This window comes from Micromys minutus, assembly GCF_963924665.1.
Source record: "Micromys minutus genome assembly, chromosome: 33".
NCBI lineage: Eukaryota > Metazoa > Chordata > Mammalia > Rodentia > Muridae > Micromys > Micromys minutus.
Genome location: NC_137968.1, coordinates 18600509 through 18626924, shown reverse-complemented (window position 1 = coordinate 18626924; position 26416 = coordinate 18600509). Strand labels below are relative to the sequence as shown.

General features: G+C 37.2%; 1 protein-coding gene and 1 long non-coding RNA gene across 2 annotated transcripts in view; both read right to left on the bottom strand.

The window, feature by feature from the left end:
* The window catches only part of COLEC10 (collectin subfamily member 10), a gene marked incomplete at its 5' end in the record, with an annotated part of 40829 nt that extends 34869 nt beyond the window's left edge, over positions 1 to 5960 (bottom strand). The window contains one exon of the mRNA XM_080909383.1: positions 5813 to 5960. Within this exon, the coding sequence (XP_080765509.1) occupies positions 5813 to 5960 (148 nt within the window). The remainder of the gene's footprint in view (positions 1 to 5812) is intronic.
* A 15033-nt stretch (positions 5961 to 20993) lies between these two features.
* The window catches only part of LOC308414230, a 46438-nt gene continuing 41015 nt past the window's right edge, over positions 20994 to 26416 (bottom strand). The window contains exons 2-3 of the long non-coding RNA XR_013974865.1: positions 21574 to 21706; positions 20994 to 21116 (exon numbers count right to left, since the gene is read on the bottom strand). This is a non-coding gene — a long non-coding RNA (uncharacterized lncRNA). The remainder of the gene's footprint in view (positions 21117 to 21573; positions 21707 to 26416) is intronic.

Genomic DNA, 26416 nt, shown 5'->3' with positions numbered 1-26416 from the left:
AAACTCTTTCTTTAGTCACAGTTACAGAATCTCTAAAGCCATATCAAATATTATACATACTAAATCTTTCATGCACCTCAGGTCCTTCTTCCTCTCAGTGACACCATGACATAGTGAGAGGATCCTCTTCTTCATGTTGCAGGTGAGAACAACTAGGCTTTGATTAGCATTTTTCCTGAAGTTCATTTAATCCCCATCAGAAGCCCACTATTATTTTCATTTTAGGAAGAAATGATGGTAATTCCAGGTGGAAAAGTAGAGAAAAGGAAAATACAAGTGAATGAAAGTGGGGCCTTGGGACTGTGTGTCCCGTAGGACGAAAAGTGAGTTCGAAGTGGGTTTAGAAACTAATAGGAGGTTCCCAAGGGGGACAGGAAGTTGTGGCTTCCCAGGTGGAGGTGCATTTGTAAAGGTGATTTGTCAAGCCTATGAATTTTCTGAATGGAATCAAAGAGAAAGAGAGCTTATGGTGACCAGTAAGAGCACCAGAAGAGGGCAGATGTAATAATTATAGCTAGATACATGTTAGACTTGCTTTACTTTGAAAATAAGCTTTTAATGTATATGATAACCATATTTTTTAAGTTGAGGGCACCAAAAGTTTAAGGCACCAAGGCTAATTATATTCATACATGTAAATTATGTATAATTATTGAAGATCTCAAATATAAAATTATTTATATACATCCAAAATTCATAAGGTTTATTAATATGCAAGAGCCTGTAGCTTTGGTATCCATCGGAGATTTATACATAGCCAAATAGTTCCATAACAAAATTAAAGAGGGGTACAGTATGAGAGTTATGCCTTTACTAAAATGGGATAAATAATTTTAAAAATCACTACCATTCACTACTCCTGATTCATCTTTACACTTTAATGAATGAGGGTTTTAAACTTCCTCTCCTCACCGAGCTTTGAGATGTTATCTCAGCATCTACTCAAAGGAAATGGGGGAGTGGTCCCAAATATCCTCAATGTGGAACCTAAAAGTTAAAGAAGCCAAGGTACCTGCTTACGTGCACTGTGAAAGTTACTTACAAAGACCAGGCAGTTTATGTGTAGAAATGACCTCATCAATGGGATCTCATGCCATTCTATACATTGATCTCATAGATCTTTTTTTTTGATGTGCTGATGTGCCAAACTAAAGAACCAGTGCAAACACAGTGATAACATGGATAATGAAACAGGATGGATGAAAAAGTCCAGGTTCTCAGTTCTACTTGTAACTAGGCCACCAATGCCCATGAGACTGGCACCACATTAGTGTGTCTCACTAGATTTCAAATTCACAAAATTGGGCCCAAACTAAATGATCACTGAGAATTGCCTGGCAGGTGATGTATGTCTAACCTAAGGATGTGAGAGATTCAAATCCTCCTGGGAGTATCCAACTGTATAGATGAAGAAGTGACAAGAACCTTTTTCTTATTGGAGGTAGAGAATTATTTAGAGAAATGACCAAAATTGCCTCAATTCTGCAATGTCAAACCATAAAGAGGACAAACCAGAAGTATGTCCCTTTTCTATTGTTATTTCTTTTGGAAGAGCTTATTTCTCCTTGTGGGAGTGATCGTCACCTGTCTTTTCTCACACTATGCCCTCTCTTAGTATATAAAAAAGAAACTAGCTATGGCAGACCTATGCCGTATTGTGTGTCCTCATCTCTCCATGTGTGAGTTCTACAAGGACCTATGGAAATTTAAAGTAAAACCTAAATCAGCTCATTTCTGACTCCGTTTAATACGACATCATACTCAGCATGGTTTGTGGGCCAAGCTCTGGCTAACTAAAGCATTGAGCTGGCTGACTGGGAAGGAGAATACACATGGAGCTGTGTTGAACACAAATCCAATGTGGCCTTTCCAGCTCAGTGACATCACACGAATGACTAACTCTGAACCCCAATTTCTTTCATTATATGGCCAATAGGAATTATATAACTTTTGCAAAATTTATTGAGATGACGGTGGCAAAGTACTTGCATAGTTTCAAATGACAAAACCTTACTTAACATGTGTTACCAGAGAGAAATGATGCTTACTTCCAAATAAATGAAGCACTGGTTTTAATGACTAATGAGGGTACATACATCATTTTAACATACTTTAATGTCCACCCACGAGGTGGTTTGAGTTCAATGTCTTGTGATAATGAATAACAAGTTATTATTATTAGAAGGTAGCCAGTTACTGTATTTTTAAGTGTAATACATGACAACTACAAAATCTGGACAAGAAGGCAAGTAAAAGAATAGCCATAACTAAATAAACTAGGGAGCATCATGTGGCTTTTCTAAAGGTTACTTCCTCATACATATGCTTAGGATATTGATAATAGATATGAATGCTGTGAAAATTCAACAGGAAAGTCTATTCAAATCTACTTGTTTGCTAAGCATCCTACACATACCCTCTACTGGCTTAAAAGTATTTAAAACTTTTTTTTTCTCTCCATGTTGTTTAGAACTAAAACCACCAGAGGTCAGACTTTCATGTAAGTTGCTAGAAGAAACTGCAGTGGTGGGGACAAAAAAATAAATAAATAAAAGAGGCTCGGGTATGATGTTGCAGAGCAGATGAGGAAAGAAATTGTCGAGACAGGAGCCAGGCTGCAGAACGAACTGAAGGAAAGTGATTCAGTAATTCTAGGTTTCCCAAGACTTCATGCAATATGCAGTAAAATCTTACATGTTTGCAAAAGCAGTAGAGAACAAATAATTCAGGAAATCGTTCCTTGGTATACTCGAGAGGCATGCAAAAGAAAGAGAAGCCAAACTGGCTAAATACACATTTGTGGTACCTGCAAAGGATTGGTTTATGGTGATTGTTATATCTTAAAATTAGGAAATATATGTAATGAAAGCCAAGTTTTCAAATAATGAGGCTGAGCTCTAAGCAGATCAAATAGAATCCCATGCTTTTCCTCCAGTAGGATGCAATTCAGAAATGACGCTGAAAACCACGTCTGTCTTTCGATAGACAGACATATTCTATAACTGGATGGTCTTACTGGTGCTTCGTCTGCAGGTCTGGATAATTTATTTAGTTCCCAATCTCCCAAACAAAGTTAGAGTTACATTTCTTTAATTGTCTGTTTCTTAGAGATTCTGGAAATTTGTGAGCACAGTATTGCTGTGCTGGTAAACATTGAAATGAGATGATTATCCATGAAGGGAAGAAAGATGCTGAAGAAGAAAAAAAACTATAATTTGGACTCATAAATGTCTTCTTGGCTGTCAAACTATGTTTCCCCCTTACGAGGAGTGTATTTGGACCTGCCGTCTTGATGTTGGGGACGGTCTATTGTAGTTCTTACAAGGAATGAGATACGGTTTACATACTAAAGAAGGTCTTGCATGCTTTCGCCTCTAATATTGTGCCTAGAACAGAGGAAGGCATCAGTGCACATGCTAAGGTTGCTGCTCTGTGGAAGTAGTCCATGAAGACTCAAACCAACCAGAAGCTCAGCCAGAGCTAGCAATGCCCTCCAAAGCTTGTTAACCAGAAACAAGTCCCGAGATGAAATCCTTGTGTTACTTCAAACCTATGTCATCTGACTTGAAGCCTAGTACTTGGGGAGTATTCAGCATGTTCCAGAATCATGGAATCTTTTTATGGGGAAGGGGACTTAGAAGGCTTGTGGTGCAAAGGCCACATGCTCCACAAGAAGAAACCACACCTGATCTATAAGATGCGAGATTCTGAAACGCAGTGTTCTATAACATACTCTCTCTCTTAGCTCCTCCTTCAGAGCATGCTTACAGCTCCATTCTTCCACTCCAGATTAGAATCTGCCCACAGTTATCTTTGGGCTCAAGAAGAGAGTGAATCTTGCAGAGTTTAAGACCGAATTTCTAATGAGAAGACTCGACCTTTGCACTAGGTGAAGACATATTGATGCTACTCCTTCTCAATAAACACTATTATAGGTTGAAGTGATCAAATGAAAAAAAAAAGTTGTTTAATTTTTAAAGGGTAGATGTCTTAGTTTGTTATTATAAAGACTTGCATTGTTTCTTAAATTAATTCAGTGCCCTCAAGTAGATGAGAGTTCTTCTGAAACTAAAATGCCTCTGCTTTAACCTCCTGAATGCTATGGTACTTGGTTGCTTTTGCAAACATGTAAGATTTTACTGCATATTGCACGAAGTCTTGGGAAACCTAGCATTACTGAATCACTTTCCTTCAGTTCGTTCTGCAGCCTGGCTCCTGTCTTGACAATTTCTTTCCTCATCTGCTCTGCAACATCATACCCGAGCCTCAAGTCAATAGCGTCTCAAAAAACCTACGCAAAACAACTTATCTTTATTGCTCGTGACACTAATCTATTATTTTGTGTACTGCTGCATTCAAAATGGGGGCTGACAATATATAATCAATGTATAGTAGTTGACTTGCAAGGGACATAGTTGTTGGATGGGAATGTGTTACGTTTTGGGTATTTAATTAAGAGCTTCTTGTGTGTATTTATTTAAAGTTATGCAAATGGCAGTTGTTTTTTTTTTTTTTTATTTTCAAGGGAGAAACACTCAGCTAAATTCTCTCAGTTGCTCAATTGAGGAAACTTTCAATATCCAGTCTTCGGGATATGTCAGGGAAAACACAATTTCCTTCTATTCTGTTAAAAAAAATTCCGTGGTAGATTTAAGTAAACTTTTTCCAACCAACACTTTCCTCTCCGAACATTTGTCCTTGCATTATTCATTTATTCACCAAGGAAATGATTTGGAAGCCCCAAGGTCCCACTGTGATTCCCTCCATTTATTTTATGGTATCAAAGGTTAGAAGCTAGATCACAATCACAGGAGAAAATTAATTCGATGATTAAGGAAAAAATGCACTTTAAGCAATACAAATTTAAATAACTGTCAAGTACGGAGCCATGTTTCTTTCCTTTCCTTCTTTCTTCTTTTAAATCTCTCTCTCTCTCACTCTCTCTCTCTCTCTCCTCTCTCTCTCTCTCTCTCTCTCTCTCTCTCTCTCTCACTCTCTCTCTTCTACTTGAGATTTTAAGCAGCTACATTTTTTTTAACCCCATAGCCTCAGAAAGCATAGCATGAATTACTAATAGAAGAGAGCCAATCTGCAGTGCAGTCGCCACTCTCAGAACAAAAGGGTAGGAGCTGACACAAGGAAAACAGATTTATTTAACTGCCTTCCAACCCCCGCCCAAGGAAAAAATACCAAGGACAACCACTGCCAGCAGGACATTTGGACCTTAGACCCTGACTCTACTTGGGTGAAGGGAAGCAATATTTTCTCATCCTCCTGCTGAAGGCAATTGACCTCAGAGCTTGCACGTTCAAATAAAAAAGATATTCATTTGTATACTAATTTTCCTCTTTAGCTAAAAAAATGATCTTCCATGTTGGTACTTAAAAGTCCATTAATTATAAAGTGTGCACTTCAGACAAATTTATTTTTGACCTTCTAGGTACATTTCTCTTTCGAATCAGTGTGGGTGAGAGAAGCCAGGAAGGACAGCAGCTCTAGAATAAAGGAAGGGAGTTGAATCAAAAGGGTTATGAATCCTCATCTCCTTCTAAATACAATAAAAGAGTTTCCCAGGGTCCTCACTGTTTGACATCAGACCTATATCCTAGGATTCCCCCTTATTCCACCTTCTCTAACCTACCATCAAGGGAAGCCTATAGTCAATAATCAAAAGTCCACTGATTTCCAAACTAGACAGAACATCAGAAGAAAACAGGAAGGAGGGGGAGTGAAGCCACACAACAGCTTGAGTGGGTTTGAGGTGAGGAAAGAGATCCTATATAGCGTATGAAGTTTGAGGTTTCTTCCTCACCTTTAGGTCCTGGTGAAATGGTATGTGTCACACAGACTTCAGCAGCAGAGCGATTGTCAACATCCAGACCCAGAGTCTGAAAGTGCAAGAGAAATACCAGCAGCAGAATGAACTGGTTGCTTTGGCGCAGGGCTCTAAAGCCATTCATGACTGTGGTTCTTCACAAGAGGGTCTCCAAGGCACATGAAACAAACAGCATCATTTTTAAAGTAAAACCTTCTGCTACAGAGGAAAAAGAAGGAGGTATCTGGAACGTGCATTCCAGAAATGGCTGCGAAGACAAGCGAGGAGGCATTTCCCTGGTTGTTTATTTTCTCAGGATTCCAAATGGACCATACATTGTCCAGACTGTGTCTCTCCAAATGACAACAGTTTATTGGAAATTATCTCTAAACCAAACACTCGGGTGTGCAGGTCAATGGGAACCTCCCCATAAGCAGAGAGAATAGAGCTGGCTGGTGCTTAGAGCCCCATCTGACTACTGAGTTTGCACTGAGTTTAAACATTACATTCAGGGAGTGTTGGGGAGGTTGGGACCTGAGATTCCTACACATTTTGCAAACACCATGCGTAGCTTTGAGCCTTTCAAAATGTGATGCTTTTTCCCTAAATGTGGCAGGTGATCACAGATGTTCTTAGTATTTTCTATGATATACCTCTTTGTCTTGAGAGCATAAATTACCCTGAGAGTAAGCTCCAAATGAATGATTTTTTTTTTCTGGAAGTCAATCTGGTAGTAAGGGTGAAAGCTATTAAAATGCATATAATTACGGCCTGGTACTTACCCTTCTAGCACACTGTCTCAAGAAAATAACATAAAATGGAGACAGCTTTATTTGGAAAATTGGACAAGAGAGAAAGGACATGATTTTTGTCTGTCTTCATAGTAATAGCTGACAAGTTATGTTCATGATTAAATACAACTATGTGAGTATGATCTTTGTAGAAAGTTCTTAATTGTGGGGAAAGTGTCCAATTATGTTTCTCAAATGATAGAGTATTTTTATATTGGCTATATAGATTCAATATCGACATGTAGACATTATGGTGATCGAGTCTCTGTATTCCTCTATGTATCTCTATTCTTATATAACTGTGTTTTACTATGAACAATCTAGGTTTGACTGTAATTTATTAGAAAATTAGAACGAGTCATTTACATTGGAAAGACCACTTATCTACTTTGTAAATTCTGTGTTCCCCTGTATCTTTCTATGTCATCCCCTTCCTTTCTCCCCCTGTCTCCCTCTCCCCCTCTATTATCCCCCCTCCCACGTGCATGCACGGGTGCAGGTGTGAGCATAAGGAAGCACGTGTGCACGTGGAGGCCTGAGGTCAACCTTAGGTGTAACTGCTCTCTTTCTTACTTTTTAAGACTTCATAATGTCTCACTGTACCTAAAACTTGCTAATTTGGCTCAGGTGGCCAGCCAGCAAGCTCCTAGATGTCCGCATTTCCACACCCATGCGCTGGGATTCCGGGTGCTAGGATGCCACTGTGCCCACCTATTGTTTAAAAAAAACATGAGTGTTGGGTATTGAACTCAGGTATTCATGTTTCCATGGAAAACGTTTTGCCAACTGATTTATCTCCCCAGGCATTATATTCTTTATTATTGAATTATTATATTGGTAGGTGTCCTATGTAGGGTTGAATAGAAGGTACTTAGAACCCATTTTCCAGTTTGAAAATGAAAATCCTTACAGGTATGTATGGCTGAGAGATATTTCTTAAGAGACATCATCGCAAGTAATAGCCAACCTGAAAAAAAGAAAACTGTATGTGTGTCAGTATGTCGGTGCTAAAGTAACAAAGTGCCTAAAATCGGGTGCCTAAGAAATAAAAATTTGTGCTGAAGTGCTTTTATGGTGAGAAGGGAACAATTCCTCACAGGAACAACAGTCACAGTTGAGTGTTCACTATATATTTATGAAATATACGAAAGAGGAAAGAAAGAGACTGACATTGATAGAAGTCATTGTAGCTTATATATAAGTATTATATATCATTATATACAAGAGATCAATGATCTCATAATTACCTCATTTCAGCTGCAGATCCACTCTGTGGAATAAATAGTAAGCCACCATTTTGGATATAAAGCAGCTGATGCTCAGAGAAGCTAAGCATTTTGTCTAAAGGCAAATACACACACACACACACACACACACACACACACACACACACACACAAGTGAATAAAAACTATCTCCAAAAATTCTTGCTCTTAAAATACAATTTGGTTTCTATGAAGGTGAGTACTCTCAAGTTTGAGCATGCGCTGATTTTCCCAGTCCCTTAGGATGTCCAGAGTGGAAGCAGTTATCAGGCTGATGGTGACAGGAAGATAGTGAGGAGAAACACAATGATGCTAGAAGCTTCAAATTCCACATCTGTCACTAGTATGTACGTGACAGAGAAAAATGATTCAATTTCCAATGCCTGCAGCACATAAAGTGAGCTTTCACTTTATATCTAATGCTCTTTGAAAACTGATGCTCTTTAAATTATGTAGCCTAATCTGAATCTATTTCATTTCTTTTGTTTCTTTTCCAGGGTCCCCAGGAACACAGAAAAAGCAGAATTGTTACATTTTTGCACAGGGATACACTTTATAGCAGTCTGGAGGAAAGGTCAGTATTTCGCATCCTTAGTAGCTCATTTCTTCTATGTCCAATCTCCACCTTTTACTAAACAGTGTGTATGTGTGTATATATATGTGTGTGTGTGTGTGTGTGTGTGTGTGTACATATATTATTTACATGTATATATATACACACACATCTTTTTATATCTAGCAATAGAATTATTACATAAAAATTTAAGTCGTTACACATTCTTCAAATATTTTACAAATAAAACTGTCTTTAACAAATATAGTAGTAGAAGCATTTTCGACCTTATTGTTGTTACCAGTATGGATAACGCAGTATTGAGCTTGTTTATTATCTTTGCAGCGTAGTCTGTGTCTACCCTTTCTGACTGTTAAGAGTCACTCAAATATATGTGGTTCATAAATTCATTGGAGTTACAAAACATAGATAAAAATAAACAACTTAAGATGATATCATGTTATACTCATCTCTTTGATACCATTTGTTTTATGTTTGATTATTTTTATATTTTCGACTTGGAAACTATTTTTTCTTTCTTTCTGGCTGAGGAACATGGAAGCTTATAAATATGACATTCAAAGAAAACATTCAAGTATCAGGTCATTTAGCTAAAAGATGTATCTCATCTTTCAACTAAAAAGGTTGCCCTCAAAATCACTTCACGACTTCAGCTTGGAGGGCTTAGATTATTATTCCTACTAAGTGAATCTGATAAATTATTACATTGTTATCTTTCCATAGCTTTATTTTTGTGTATTTTTATGTATGTGTGTGTCTCCAAGATCTTCTCAACTACGTAAAAAACAAAACACTTGTCTTTTTAAATCAAGACAGTGCCTTTATGATTGTACACCTACTTGGTGGTATTCGGTGACAAATCAAAAAATCATATGTTCTATAAAATTGAACACAAATTTCCTAGGGTTTAATTCTGCAATTAAAATAAATATACACCTCTGCCCTGCATCATGGCACACATCTTTAATCCCAGCACTTAGAAGTCAGAATCAGGGAGATCTCTGTGAGTTTAGGCCAGCCTGACGAAAAACCAAAGATTTAATAATTTAATTTGCCATAATTCCCCGACATTTCTTCAGAGTTTAAATATTTAGCAATCTTAAGGTCTTACAGTAAGTCAGATGTGATAAGTTGTGTTATTATTTGATACATGTTTGAAGGCACAGTGATTCAAAGAGATATTTTATTCTCAGTCACACAAAAATGGTATAAGATTCAATGCAATCCCCATCAAAATTCCAAGCAAATTCTTCACAGAGATAGAAGGAGCAATCCTCAAATTCATCTGGAACAACAAGAACAAAATAGGATAGCAGAAACAATTCTCAATAATAGAAGGGCATCTGGGGGAATCACCATCCCTGAACTCTAGCTCTACTACAGAGCAATAATGATAAAACCTGCATGGTATTAGTACACAGAGAGATGGGTCGATCAATGAAATAAAATTGAAAACCCAGAAATAAACCTACACACCTATGATCACTTGATCTTTGACAAAGAAGCCAAAACCATCCAATGGAATAAAGACAGCATTTCCCACAGATGGTGCTGGTTCAGCTGACAGTCAGGATATAGAAGGTTGCACTTGTTCTATTTTTATCTCCTTGCACAAAGCTCAAGTCCAAGTAGATCAAGGACTTCCACATAAAACCAGCTACACTGAAACTAATAAAAGAGAAAGTGGGAAAGGGCCTAGAACACATCAGTGCAGAGGAACCTTTCTTTCGAAGTAAGAACATTTAGACCTTTGTGATTAAGGAAATACCAGAGTGAAGATGAGAAGCAGGGAGTTTGCCATGTCAGTCTCAAGTCTGAATCTAAGACTAGAGACAACACTGAGACTGCAGATGAAAGTAGACTATTGAGGGAGAACGGTGGAATATAAATTCCAGGAGTCACCATCCAGGTAGTAGTGTATACAGAGTCAGTTGACAACCTATAATGGAACCTGAAAGACAAGAACAGTTAGACATATAACCCTTGTCAATCAAATCGAGAAGCCTGAGATGAAGGGTGAGCTGTGAAACTTAGGAGTCAGTAATGAACAACAATGAAACAGTCAACTCAGTGGAATGATTTCAACCACACAAATGCAGTCATAGAGTAGCATCCTCTGCCTGGATGTTCTACAGCGATGATACAAAAACGAGTAATAGAAACTCTTATTGTTGAACTTTTGTCATGTGACTGGGGCTGTCAAAATAATTCAGTGAACAAGCATTCTAATACTTAACACCAGGTTTTAAAGAAAAACAAGTATCTGTTTTAGAGAGACAGAAGGAAATCTGTAAGAAATAGCATTGAGAACACAGATGAGCAAAGCAGGTGTCTTTGGATAGTTCCAAGTCTCAGTACCTCAGTTATTACCTCTCAGCTCCTGAAAGCCAATGATTCTCTTTTCTCAAGGGCTCTAACACAGTGCTTAAATCAGAATTTAGTTAAACCTGAGTAGCACAGACAAGAGTCAATGGAATCAGCTCCGATTTCTCAGCACATTTGCTGATGCATAACAAAATAACGATACTAGAAGGTGTAGAAAGGAGTCTACCTGTGAGCTCATTAAAGGGAGCAGGTATGTACATGAAAAATATGCGCATGGGACCAACATTTTGCAAAAGGCTTATGCAAGCTCTTTGATGTCCCAATAAACATGGGATGATGGTGATTTTAAAAGAAAAGAATTTTAAAAGTGACAAATTATGTTAAATGTGTTTTTCTTTAAAACTAGGCTAAAAATACCTCAAGTTGCCCAGGAGGACACAGCAGCATTGCTAAGACCTCACTCTCACTTACCACTGGACTGAAGCAACTGAGAAATTCAAGTCCACACTGGTTCTACTTCTTAACATTTGTTTGAAACAGACAACAATCCCAACAAGTTTATAGCTGCAATAAAATTGGAAGGAGGTTAAAGGAAGATCCCAAAAGACAAGGCTCCAATGGCTGGATGACAGAACAGTCTTTAGATTTCCGCATTTTCTTGGCTCATTTCTCCTCCATTCTCCAGGTCAATATCCTTCAGGCTTAGCATTGCCCAAATATCACAGGCTACTAAAAGGAATAATATGCAATACTCCCTCCCCCTTTATTCTCCTGTATAGTTTTGATGGTTTGAGTGGCAGCTTTCTGTAGATGTGCCCATATCCTGAATCCCCCAGTCTATAAATAGGACTGTATTTGGCAGAAGTATTTTATAGATGTCATTAAGCAAGATGTTTTAAAATGAGATCATGGATTATCTCAATTGGCCCTAAGTCCAATGGCAGGCGTCCGTATAGGAGACACCCAAACAGAAAGACAGGGTCAAGAGTAGAAACACATGTAAAGACAGAAGCATGAACTTAAGCAACCATAAGCTGAGAAACAACCTTGCCTTTGCCAGAAGATATAAAAGGCTGGGAACAAATCTCACAAAGTGCCATCAACATGAGGTCGACCCTGCTGAAACCTTCAGTTTGAATCTCTGGACACTGAAAATGTGAGGTAATAAGTTCCTGTTGTTTTAATCCACTAAGTTTGTGCTAATTTTTTAAAGCAGTTGTAGGAGTCTGACATGCCATTCTTGTGATTTTTTGTACACAGTTACTGGAAGAAATGACACACAAAAACATATGTTCAGTGCCTGACGGAGACCTAGAAACATCTGTTCTTGTGCACATTTTAATTATCATGAATCCAGCTCAGATGGTATCTGGAGGGGAAACCAAACCCAAGGTATAAAATGAGCATATCCTAAGGCAGTCATGTCTACAGCAAACACAAGTTAGGCAACCACCTCATCTCCACAAGGGGTTTCCCGACGAGTTTATAGGACCTGACTTTGTATTTTACTCTGGTTTGTCCATTCTTATAAGTGCCTTACTGGGTTCATGTTCCTTCTGGTGGGTTGACTTAGTTAAATGCCTTTGAGAGCATAAGAAATTAGTAGAATGGCTTTTACGATGTATATAAAAGAGGGCGTGCAAATATGCTCATCATTGGTTTACTTTTTACATTTCAAATGAAATATGGATGAAGGCATAATTTAAAAACTCAAAGGGTGTTAGCAGACCCGTAAAATAAAGACAGAAAAGTTATAGCTCCTCCCTTTCTACTCCAGACTATTATTCCCAGAAGGAAACTATTTTAATATTTTTAGTATCTGTTCATTTCTCTCCTCTGCATTATAAATAATATAGAATTATGATATTTTAAACTTTAGATATTTATTGGCTTCTGAGTATGAAAGTTAGAAAATGCTTTTCCTTTTAACCCTCCATCTACCCATCCCTATTTCCCCTGGTTTTATCTTTGTAACTTAATAATAGTTTAAATTTATAATAATATTCAATGTGTATATTATAGTAGTGGCAAAAAAATTATTCACAGTCAAGTCACAAAGTGTACCGTAATTACATTCGGTTTCTTGTATTAATGTACCCTGTGCTTAATGATTACATTATTTTCCTTTACATGGGTTTCTATGTACACACAGATTCTTTGAGATTCATCATTTCTATGGAAATGGGAAACATTCTGCTAGCTTCTCCTGTGTTCCTTAGGTCTCTCTCTCTCTTCTGGAGCCCTCTGCTTTGGTGTATTATTTAGGTTGACCTCTTGTCACAGACCTGTCACGCTGTGACATCACTTTGTCATTGTCTAAGGATCTACAGCTCCTTTCCTGATATTTTTACCTTGTCACATGTTTGTGTGGTGTGCTCTATCATAGTCTGCTGGGCCAAAGTGTTTGGAGGACTATATTCAGAGTCAATGTATTTCTGTATCATGTGAGAGTTTTGCTGGATATAGAATCCTGGATAAAAATAATCTTCATCCCATGTGTAAAGACATTGCTTGAGTTTTGCAGTCAAGACATTTAATGTCATTCATGTATTTTAATCACTAGCTCTATTAAAATGCCTGGTCACTCCACACTAATCTATTCGTAGTTAAGAGCTATAGAATGTTATATGTAAACTCTATGTCTATAAATAGAATTAGTTGGCTGGACTTTGGTAGTTCATTTCAATTGTGAATGAAATAAGAATCATCCAAGAACAGAGTCTCAGTTAGGTAACGTCTTGATTAGATTGGCCTGTGGGCTTCTTGATGGAAATCTAGTTTTATTGTGTTCATTGATGTAAGAAGACCTATCCATTGTGGGTGGCAGTACTCCCTAGGCTTATGTCCTGAACTATATGAGTGGAAAAAGGATCTGAACACTAAGAATGCACTCATTTATTCATTCTGCTTCTGCCTACAGACATGATGTGACTGTTTTAAATTTTTGCTGTTTTAATTTCCATGCTATGAAACTTGGAAATGTGAGCCAGTGTAGACTATTTCTACCTTAAATTGTTTCTCAGGAAGGACTGTATCATACCAACAAAACTGAAGCGAGCGCATTAACATATTGCAACTCTAGTAAGATACCGTCAAATTATGGTGATGCAGACTTTATGAAGACTCATCCCTTCTCCTCAGTTTGAGAGCTTTTTCTTGACCTAGATAATTCACTTAGGGTACTCTATTCTCTTGCCCAGAGTGACATACACATTTCCCTAATTGTGTTTGATTATGGGTAGGATTTTAGTATCTCTAGGCTTATTTTACCTTTCTCTTTGTCTTCTATAGCTTGGCATGACCTCTGTCATCCATGAAGTCCCCCAACACAGACTTTTCTAGTTCAGTCTCTCTGCATGGCAAACTTCATCTTTTTTTTTTTAAATTAAACAACTTGATTTAAAAAAAAAAAAACAGAGATAAATGTACAGATTTTAAAAGCATTTTTTCATAAAGCTATATGAATATATTTTTATCAGTACTTGATTATTTTTAAAGGTTTGATAGTATGCACTACTAGTTACAATGAGCATAAAGTACATATAAAACAAAACATAATATGGAGATAGTCAAAGTTTTCTTGGTATATAAAGATTAAACATAATGATTTTTAAAAATCAAGGATAGCCACAAGGCTGCATTCTTAGCTATGGGTGTACACCACACTCTGAGAAGGTCCTATACAGTCTGCTCTAAGAACAAGAATCTATAAATGGGACCTTCATAAGATTGCAATGTTTCTTTAAGGCTAAAGACACTGTCAAGAAAACAAAACAGCAGCCAACAGACTACGAAAAAAATCTTTACTAATTCTATATCTGATAGAGGTCTAATATCCAATTTATACAAAGAACTCAAGAATTCAGACCCATAAAGAATCAAACAATCCAATTAAAAAATGGGGTACATAGATAAACAAAGAATTCTCAGCTGAGGAATATTGAGTGGCTAAGAAACACCTAAAGAAATGCTTGACATCCCTAGTCATCAGGGAAATGCAAATCAAAACAACCCTGAGATTCTACCTCACACCAATCAGAATGGCTAAGATCATAAACTCAGATGACAGCAGATGCTGGAGAGAATGCTGATAAAGAGGAATACTTCTCCACTGTTGGTGGGGTTGTAATCTGGTACAACCACTCTGGAAACCAGTCTGGAGATTCCTCAGAAAATTAGACATAGTACTACCTGAAGACCCAGTTATTCCACTTCTGGGAATAAACCTCAAAGATGCTCCACCATATAATAAAGATCCACCTTATATTCATAGCAGCCTTATCTATAATAGCCAAAAGCTGGAAAGAACCCAGATGTCCTTCAGTAGAGGAATGGATGCAGAAATTGTGGTACATTTACACAATGGAGTACTACCCAGCTATTAGAAACAATGACTTTAGGAAATTTCTAGGAAAATAGATGGGACTAGAGATTGTCATCCTGAGTGAGGTAACCCAGTCACAAAAGAACAGACATGATATGCAGTCACTGATAATTGGATACTAGTTCAAGAAAACTCTGAATACCCCAGAAACAACTCACAGCTCATATGAAGCTCAAAAAGAAGGAAGGCCAAAATGCAGAAGCCTCGGTCCTTAGGGAAAAAAAACTTCGTCTTATTTAAGCTCCAGTATATGAAGAGCATCTTTCCAGACTTCCAAAACAAGCTGGGAATCTCAAAGCCGAAATCACCCTCTAATGACTTCCCTTAGCTTCTAATTTAGCCCCATTTCGTCAGCAAGCTAAATGGCATCTCGTAGCTTCAGTATCCCGAGCCTTCTGGGTGCTTGGTGTGTTGCTAACCTAGAGCCTTCTGTCACACATAATGACAGATAATTTTCATATCCCACTGGTCACTTAAGATTGTATTTTCACAATAACAGTGTTACTTTCTCTGTTTTGTCTTTTCATTTTTCTCTCTGTCACTGAGGAATGCTTTATTTTATGAGTGCTATTTTGGGGACATTCTGTAGGGAGCAGGGAATAAACACGTAGATTCAATCTGCCATCTGGACACAGATGTTCCAAAATTACTTTATGATATAATTTGATGGAACTCCGGTGGGAAAATATGCTGAAATGAGGTTAAACAACATATTTTTCCCCATAAAAATATGAACTGAGAGAACATTCCAACAATGGCTATGTTAGGAACATTCTTCCCACAAACATCTATAACACTACATGACATTATAAAAAAGAACCATTCCAGGGCCTATACACACTGGCCAAGTTTGTATGCATTTATTCTTGCAAAACTACCACTGATTTGTGTTAAGAACTGTGCAGTTTTAAAGTTGTTCAGTAGAAAGCAAGTCTACCACTGTGAACATCTCAGCTGGTGAGAACAGCTATCTGAACAGAGATGGCCAAAATATACAGCAAGTTTGTTGCTGCAGAATAAACTCAGTTTAAAAGTATGGCTTGAAAACAAGCCAATGGTTACTATAAGCAACTTGTAAGAACAAAAGTAAACACACGTGGTAAGAGTTAATTTACGGCTGATGAAATTCCTGCTGTGGTTTGAATGGAAATTGTCCCCCAACCTCTTGTTTTCGGGTATCTAATCCCTGGTTGGTGACATTGTTTTGGGGGAGATTATAGGATTATTGGGTTTGGAGGCATTGCTGTAGGGGGTATAAACTGAGGAGAGGCTTAACAAGGCAATGGACTGTGCAGCTTTGGCCCAAGGATGTTGTTCCCTGCCTGTCACCATGATACGATGGGTCCAAGGTTTCCACCAGCAGGGATAGAGCTGTTCCAGCCATGATGCTGTCCACCAGAATGGCATGAGTCTTTAAATGTGTCAGCCAAGGAAAGCACTCTTTTCCAAAGGTAGTCGTGTAATATATTTGGTCACAGTAACTAAATCACAACAGCAACAACAATGAAATAAATGACAGTCTTGTTAGGAATTGAGACTGGAAATCATCCACATACAATTAACTGAACGCAGAGCTATAACAAACACACGTAGGAAAATATACCCTAAATTATAGAATAAAACATGAGATCTTCATAATCTTTACTTAGGTAGAAGATTCTTACTACCCAAAAATAAAATTTATGAAAGGCTATAAACTTTGCTACATAAAAACTAGTAACATTAGGGCCAAAAAGGTGGTTAAGATGCTTGCTGTTCTAGCAGAGGACATGAGTTTGGTTCTCAGCATCTATACTGGGTATTTTGCAGCATCCTATAATTCTATTTTATTTAACCCAGGAGATCTAATGCACTTTTCTGGCTACTGCATGCACCTATATGTATATGGTGCACATATATACACTAAGTACACATGCATACACAGAAATTAAATAAATATGTAAAATTAGAAACCTTATTATAGAAATCTACCACTAAAAAGCAAATTGCACAGACAAGACACAAATTAAAATAAATATTTTCAGTCATATATCTATGAGAGAACTTGTATCCAAATGCATAAAGAGAATATTCACAAATTATATAATCAATAAAGAACTTATGATCAACAAAACGGTCATATATAACCAACTAAAAATCACCAAAATACTTATACAGGCATAGAAATATAGCTAATATCTATGAAAGTAGACAACATATTTATTCAACAAATTCCAAAGAGAGATTATTACAAACGGACAAAACTTTACATTCCAAAATTAATCTGATAATGTCTAATTTTTCAGGGTGCCATAACCCGGAATAATCTCTGATTAATTGTTGTGATGCACAGTAAAAGCATCCTTTGGAAGGAAGTTAGTTAACATTTTAGAAAAGTTAAAGATAAACTTCAGTCACAGAGCCTAGCAGTTTAACTCCTAGATGTTTAATTAAGAAAATAAAAATATATGACCACTTGAATTCTTGTAAATGAAAGTTTACAATAACGTTGTTTCTAACAGCCTGGGCCAAAATTGGAAGGATACATCAGGCATTGGATAGATTTAAGAAATATATCATATCTTCCCAGTAGATTATGAATTAATGGTTATGAAAAGTGGTTAGCAATAAATAGAAAAATAGATAATATATCTCCAAACTGTGCTAAATAAAAAATGACACACCCACATATTATGGAGTCCTTTTAAGGTGAAATTTCTTTTTAAAAGTAGGATATATTGTTGCCTAAAGAGGGAGCAGGAGTTAACTGCAAATGAACAAAACTTTTAGAGGTAAGGGCTCTATTATAAAATTAAGTTACAGTCAGGTATACACAACTATATAAATGAACAAAAATCAAACTCTTCATTGAAGAAACAATTAACTATAAAATATATAATTCATACCACCATAAAATTGTAAAATAACTGCCATGAAAATTGCTTTTACTCTTCCTGGAATGATTATGAGCTTTGAGTAGTGTTTACTAGCCCAGGATCAGTCAACAGGATTCTGCTTTCTGTGAAATGTCCTTGTAAAGTTAGTAAGTCAGAAGCCTTATGATTCAGTTCTTTATAATCTGATTGAGTACATCAAAAACTTGTCTGTAAAGAATTTTTTTAGTCAAGATAATTGATCTGAAATAGATCAAAGACAAACATTAACATAGACACATGACTTAAAATTTTAAGATTTATATCTAATTAAAACAGTTATTATAAATTAATTATATTGAAGATCATAAGAATCCCAACCAGCTTTATTTACAAATGGATCGATATCTTCTTCTGATGCTAATGTACTTGGAGGTAAGTCATTGATTCTCATTATTGTTTTGAAGTGATTAATTACGTAGCAATATTTTGACTTATATTGGTTAAATTAGCATAGATAATTATATGGACACATAATGAAAGTTTGATTTTGAATGATAGTTATGTGTAATTATAATGCCTTCATTCATCCACATAATATTACTTATTAGATACCATTATAAGTTATGTGGATTTTATTTAAAGCAGTGAATAAAAGTGTTTCCCTAAAAGATTTATCTTCATTTTGCTGAGGTTCCAGAGAAAGATAAAAGCAATTACCAGTAGTATGAAGCTTACTTTATACCAATATAGTATAATATATAATTTTATATTTATATATATATATATATGTACCGTGAATGGGTTTCAGTTTGTGGGGTGGGGCTTAGATTCAATCAGAAAGTGGTTGGTTATTCCCCTGACATCCTTGCTCCTTGTCTGCTTTCTTGCCAGGTGGATCATTTCAGTAGTTCACAGGTTCATGGCTAAGGAAGAGTGATGATTCCCTTTCATCATTTGGTAGCATCCAAAACAATTTCCAGCACTAAGAAATCAAGAAACTAAATCCATGCTTTATAGCTGAGAAATTCTTTGATGCTTTTGACAGCCCCAAAAAGAAAATTTGATGCTTTACAACACTTTTTTTTTTCACATCTGTCAAGGTTTTTTTTTTTTTTTTTTTTTTTTTTTTTTTTTTTTTTTTTTTAATTCTTTGTACTCGGCTTTAATACGTGATAACTTCTGAATTGCCTTATACTCTCCAGGACAAAAAGATGATGAAATTGATTTTGTTTAATAGAAATTATGTTTAACAGCAGATGTAGCTTGACACTATATAGATCCGGGTCTAGTTTTCAATTATATCACAAAGTTTGCTTCTTGGGTGATTATTTACTTACACTCCATCTTAAGTTTGCATTTTGCCTGCAAATGTGGAGAGTGAGGCCCATGCTCTCTCTACACAGAGGTGAACAGAGGTTCAGTATTCTGAGTTCAGGACAAACAGAGAAAAGCTGAATGGCAATGGGCTTGCGTGCCTTTTCTGCTAGCTGTGCATGGAGGTCAAGGATGAATGTCCTCCCAGACAGTTGCTGTTACTCTCTTCACCCATTGTTTCTGAGAAGCCACAGTCAAACTCCCCCACATCCCAGCAGTGTGAAGCTGACCTGCTGTTCGGTATTCCAAGCCGTGGAGTGAAGAGGCCATCGCATCTGTTGAGCTGATAAAATGTAGTATATGACTGATTCCTGGGAAAATATTTTCTGCCTTAAGGAGATAAATATTTATCTCAGCCCTTCTGGGAAGCATGTGCTAAATAAACGATGTCTCTCTTTTCCTAATGGTCTGTTTATGTTTTAGAGTCTTCACTTCACAAATTAGGGTATCTTTCATCATATATAACCCTCAAAATGTATTTTTTTTGTGAAATGTTTTCAAGAAGATTGGAATTTACTTATCAAGAAAACATTCTTCAGTTTCTAAGTTCCCATAAATGGCTCAAATTTTGACTTTATATCCAGACTAAATGCCAGCTCATGTAATTACTTTTTATTTCAAGGTCATATTACAATTTATTAAATACCCAGGGGCAGATTTTATTTTAAAAAGAACATTTTGCTGCAAAATACTTTTTTCTGGTTTTTTTTTTTGTTTGTTTGTTTGTTTGTGTTTGGTTTCAGTATTGAAGGTTGAACCCAGAGCCTCACAGATACTAGGGGGTGGGTTATATTCTGAGCCCCTCCACTCTTCGCCATATAAAATTTTTCTGAGACAGTGTCTTGCTGTTTTTCAAAGCTAAACTCATGTTTACTGACTAAGCATGACTTGTACTTGAAATCCTCCTGTTTCAGCCTCCTCAGTCAATGGCAAGACAGCTAAGTCACCACAATGGTGACTCAAAAGTATGCTTAATATCGTTTATATATGCTGATTTCAGAAGCAAGAGTATATCCGAGACAGTGGAAGCTAGGATCTATGAACTCTGACTGAGGATCATGAGTGGTTCTAAGTGGGCCTATCTTTTAGGATTCTGACACTGAAAAGAGTTCAGTTTTCACTTTGTATCATGTTCACTCGCAGAGAACCTTTGCCACAGATGGACCACGCAAGCATCTTCAGTGCCTATCTTTCAAAGTATAAGCATCCTGCCTCCTCCGTGTGCAGTCTGTTGACATGGAATAGTCTCCCTAGTGAATAATTACATCTACATCTTACAGTCTTGAAATAAATGCTTTCACCAAGATTAGTTAGATCTAGATAAAAGGAAAATCTAGATGTCATTTTGCAAGGTCTGCTGTGTGCAAGCATTCTTACTAGGGACCTTTGTTTCCATTTTTATTGCCTATAATCCTGAAAACTAGGTGTTTTTTACATTTTGCAGATGGGGAACTGACTTTACAAATGTAGTAACTTCCTTACGGCTACAGAGGAAAGGAGACTCCTGGATCCAGCACCCACTTCCAGGTTACAAAGCATGTGTTACGAATAATTGCACACCACCTTCAACAAGGCTTCTCCTATAGATGGCTGATGAGTACGGGGTGTCAAATCTTGTATTTCAACTTTGGAGAACCACCATGCACATTCATGCTGAAATAAAGCTGATTTGAGCTTTCCTGCTATAAACTTGGCCAGTCCATTGTGCTGTGTATTGTCAGTCTGGTGGTTAGCCTAAAAAAAAAAAACAATGCTTAATGCTGTACCTTGCTTCATGCCCCTAGTCTAGTGGTCCTCAACCTCCCTAATGCTGGGATCATTTACTATAGTTCTTCATGTTGTAGTTACGCACAACCACAAAATTTTTCTCATTACTACTTCATAGGCAATTTTGTTATTGGTATGAATCTTAATCTTAGATGACCCTGACGAAAGTGTCCTTTGATCTTCAAAGAGGTCACAAGCTAAAGCATGAACTTCCGTTCCCATCTCCTCTCTCATTCCCTTTGGTTCTCCAAGCTGCTCTGAGGTGGAGCACACAGCCCTTGCCTTCAGCTTCTCTGGGACATCACCAGTAGCAGGAAATTTGTTGTAACCCGTTTTCTTCATTCATAAAGGTACAGGTAATAGCAGAATGGTGTGATCCCAGAAAACATCTAAGTACAGAAGACTGAGGTTTTGACACTCTTACCATCTGCTAAGATCCCGAGAGGAGCTTCTGCTAAGCATCTTCCCACAGGTTTTCTTTCTCCACTTTGACTCCAGGATGCTTCTGCCTCTTCCGGGACTCCTCGTGACTTTCAGGTCTCCTCGCCCATTCTCTTCTGTGAGGAGTCCAAGACACTGACATGAATATCTCTTTCCTTAAGATAATAAATATTTTCTCTGTGAACATATATTCCAATTAAAATGTGATAAAAGCATGTTTCTTTCTCTCCTAAAAGATGGAGTAACACAAAACCAATGAAGACCTAACTTGGGAGGTGGCATGGTCTTATTTCATCGTGTATGGTCTGAGCCACTGAGATCACAATTAACTGAGACCCCACTAAGAAATATTAGGGCCTTTAAAGGACATAGCAAATTTGTGTAAGCAATAAAGTCCATGACCAAAAATTGAGTTTGGATCTTAAGAATTAGGTCAGCAATGAAAGCTGTGACAGCTCTAAAACAATAATCAAGCACAAGTTTGGGATGATGAAGGAAGCTGTCACTGTGAAGTACATTCCCAGCAGATAAAACTTATAATTAACTGTTATCCAGTAACACTGTCTTCTTAGCAGGAATTTAGTCCTTGTGGGACATCAGTAGATGCAAATATGTCGCCTGGCTACTATTTCAAATGCAAGTAGCATTTGACCTCCTATAAAAACACAGGTATCTGGCACACTCTCTTGGATAATGGGATGTTACAGGACCACATTATCTAAAGGTTTTGCAGTCACCACCCCAGAAAGGATATTAACGTACCAGTGTCAGCTAGAGGCCAAAGTACAGTCTAGGATTCAAGTATCCATCTCTATCAAGATCTGCTCTGACACTTTATCTTAATGTTCTATCAGCCTCCTCAGAACCAGGGTGAATATATTCCACTGGTTTCGGGCCCAGTGACAATTGTCAAAGTGTTAAGAGATCTGAGAAGGGGAGCTAGGAGGTTTGCGTAGCCCTAGCTGAGGTACGGTCTTGGTGCTACCAGCGGTGTTGGGCAGTGGTGGTATCTGCAAGAGGGGCAGCAGGGGCGTGAGCCCAGCCTGCCAGGCAAGTTCAAGGTCCAGCGATGAATGCTTCATGGGAGAAAACTCCTCCCCAAAATGTTGTAGCCCGGTAAAGCAGTCACTCTCCTACGATTCTCAGTGAAATAACTTGTGTACTTTATTCCATGTGGATAGGGACTATAAACATTGAGGAATAGGGTGGGACCCAGGGGTAGATGCTTCCCTTTGGCTCAGTTTGAGATGCTAGTGATGCTCTATTTGCATGAGGAAGTACTTCCGGTGTTTTCTCTCCATTACAGATTCTGAGGGTCCTCTCACTAGGTTCTACTTGTTCCAGAGCAGGTAGAGTTGGGCAGGGAGCTGGCCTCACTCCTACTGCTTTAAGTCTGAGATTCACACAGGCTTTGGACTCAGCCTTGCAGTTCTTCTCTATGGTGGCACAAGCCACTTGCCCCATAATATTCTGCCAGGATATACTCAATATTTTTCATGTTGTTCTAACATTTGAAAAAGCCTGAAAGCTATATACTCAAGAATCAACTTATAACAAGTACTTACTTAGTTTGTGACTTTGCATAAAACTTAGAAATTGTAGAATGTGATGTAGTCTTTGAATTCTCTTAATTAAAAAAGTTTCAAAGGAAATAAAACTTTTAAAATTATGCCACTTTGTTTTATTAAATTAATGTTTTAAATAATTTCTTTCTTTGATGGGTAAGCACCTATATTTTGTGTATCATTTTGCAGAATGATCACTTTTACCTGATCATAGTTCATAAGGGGATATAGAAAAAAAGGATTAAATTTGTTCAGACAAGAATTTGTCTTGAAAATCAATTTTCCTAACATCCATGAGAAAAACTCATTTTATTGGTCTCTCTAAAATAACAGAAAACAGCTCAAACTTCATTTATTTTTATTATTGCTGAGAACTGTGGTTTTATTAATTAGGTTTTCTTTTAACAGTAATTGCAATGACACCCTTGACAATGAACACTCAAAAGGATTTGCTTCACCCTATTAGTTTTAATTTCTTTTTACAGTAAGAAAACCGAGAGGCTTCATAAAAGAAAAAAACAACTAATACTTCTGTGATGGTGCATAGAATATCTCCTGTTTGCACACAAACATTTTCCTGAGAGAAAACTTATTATTCCAAACCAACTGATGAAAAATTTCTTCACTTACACATGCATACAAGTATACATTATGTGAAAGGGTCCCTTCCTTGGTTAATTGTGCATTACCTTTTGGAGATGGTGCACACTTATATGCCTTTGTCCACATTCCGATAATGATGATAATAATACCTTTAAAAATGCTGAAGGTAAGAATGCTTAGTTACTTAGGAGAGATAAAGCAGTATGCAAGGGTTTCCCAAGGTCTGCACTCCCAAGGATTCATTGCTCTTTCAGCTGAGTTTTATGCATTACCACTCATTCCAATGAAAGCTCAAACTATTTGATTCCTAAATAGACAGTAGAAAGCTGGTATTTATTTTTAGTTTTTCCCTCCAGTCTGTTAATTGAGGGTATATCACATTTTAAGAGAATCATAAGATATTAAGGTAAAAGTTACAATCATTTGGATATACAAGTCATCCTTTTTCACCTTTGGAAGAATTCTGATATCTCCTCTTCAGCACAGAGAGTAGATATATGGGATGTAACATTCCAACTTTGTATTGTTTCTTTAAAAAGCAACAGAGGAGGAGCTAGTCTGGGCACAATAAAATATGGGCAAAGCGAGTGTTGGAAATACTATTTTGGAAGATAATTTCATGTCAAGAATTTCCAATTTACTGTACATCTATGGCCTTATGATCCACAGTATTAACCATGATCTTGAGCCTATTATAACCTGTACAGAATGACCAATGTGAGAGACGCAAGATGCAAAGACCGGTTGCTAGGATGAATGCTGCCAATTCCAAACAAAGATGAGTGGCCCACATTGGGCAGGATAAATCCACAAATAGCCTAGAGCCAGACATCAGACATTATTTGAGGTGACAACCTTCACATTAACTAAAAGAGACAGAAAAAAAAGAGAGAGGGATAGAGACAGATGTGAAGTTAACACTATATAACTGCATGATTCATTTCCACAGAAATCAACGTTGAGATGACAGTTTTTTCCTTCTTCAGAACCAATAACAGGCCTCCTGTAATTAAGCAAACTTTTTCTCTGCTACCAAAACAAACTGTTCAGCCACAGAGTCACTTCTGACACATCTACCCCTCAGCCAAAGCTATAGTATTTTAACCTAACTGCAATGCACAGATGTGTGAGTCAGTCTACCGTACATTTTCAGCAAATAGTATGTGTCATTGGAAATAACTTCGGCTTTTCCAAAGACTGTAGATTTATTCTGTAGGAGTTCTAGAAACAAGCAACAATAATTTTAGCTAAAGCAATTCCCCCATGCTCACTAAACCATAACCGTCTGAAACTGGTTATTTCTAGAATTACACGGAACTAAAATAGCAAACACGTAAACAGAGCTATGGAATAGAATTCATCAAATGAGAGGAAAAATGTTTAGGATTCTAAGGTATAAAATATCACATCTGTTAAGTATTTATAGATGTCTAATGTAAGTGCACACTTCAAACACTAATTAAAACCATCCTCTATAAATAGAGATCCAATTTGCTGTGTGTGCAGATTGAGTAATACGAGCAACTTGCACTAGATATCAGTTTTTTCTCCATGCAAGCAGTCAAAAGTAATTGCCCTTTGGACTTCTCACTAAAACCCAGAACCGGAGGCTGGAGACAAAAGAAGCTGGGTCTATTCATGCCGTGAAGCAAGGTTGTAGCCCATCTCATTCCTTTGTCTCAGTGTTCCCTTGTGTCAATATGACTTGATGCCCATCCAGTTTCACTGGTAGGACAGAAATCAGCGTTAAAACACAATGCTCATAACATCATGCCTTTCGCAATGCCTAAGTATACATAGACTGTTTGCATTTAGCTACTAAAATGTAACCTAAGTGACACTGGCTTCTGTTGACGGTTGAGATGGATGGATGGTCCTCTCTGTTCACAAAATGTTGTGTGATCATTACTAATGCCAGAAGCAAATCTCAGGAGATGGCACTCTCTGTGTTTATCTCTCTTGTCCTTTGAAAGCTTCTCAGGGAATACGTATGTTCAGGCAGTTGGGACTAATTTGTAGAAGGTGCGTAATACATTTTTTTTTTTTTTTTTTTTTTTTGGAATCCATATGTCGTGGGAAATCCCTTAAGAATTCTGTTAATATCACATGATTTTAAAGTACATAAACTGATCTCCCTATTTTGTAGAGGATAGACAAAGCAACAGGCCGAGGCTGGAGAGATTGCTTAGAAGGTAACAACATTGCTGCCCAGCATAGGGACCTGAGTTCAAATCTCTAGTATCATGTAAAAATTATGGCTTGGCGGCACTAAAGCTGTAACACCAACCCTCTAGGGATGGGGGCAGAAGAATTTATAGGACTCCGTGCACACCAATGTCACTTCAGGATCAGCAAGAGCACCCGTCTCAAAGGAATAAGGGAAGGATCGATAGGCATGCACACACAGCTGCACACATTTGCTCATATACAAGCACATATACAACACTCACAATACAAAAACAATAAAATGAAGATAAAAGCAACATAGAACAAATAGCTTTGAGAACTGGCTGGGACAAATCTAAGAAGCTTGAAGACTTTGAGCTGTGCTTTCTTAGTTATGAGACAGCTTCATTATTCTTTTATATAATTCATATAATTTATGAAAAACAGAGTGCAGATAGAAGCACAATTCTCACTGAAGATTTCTAAAAAACT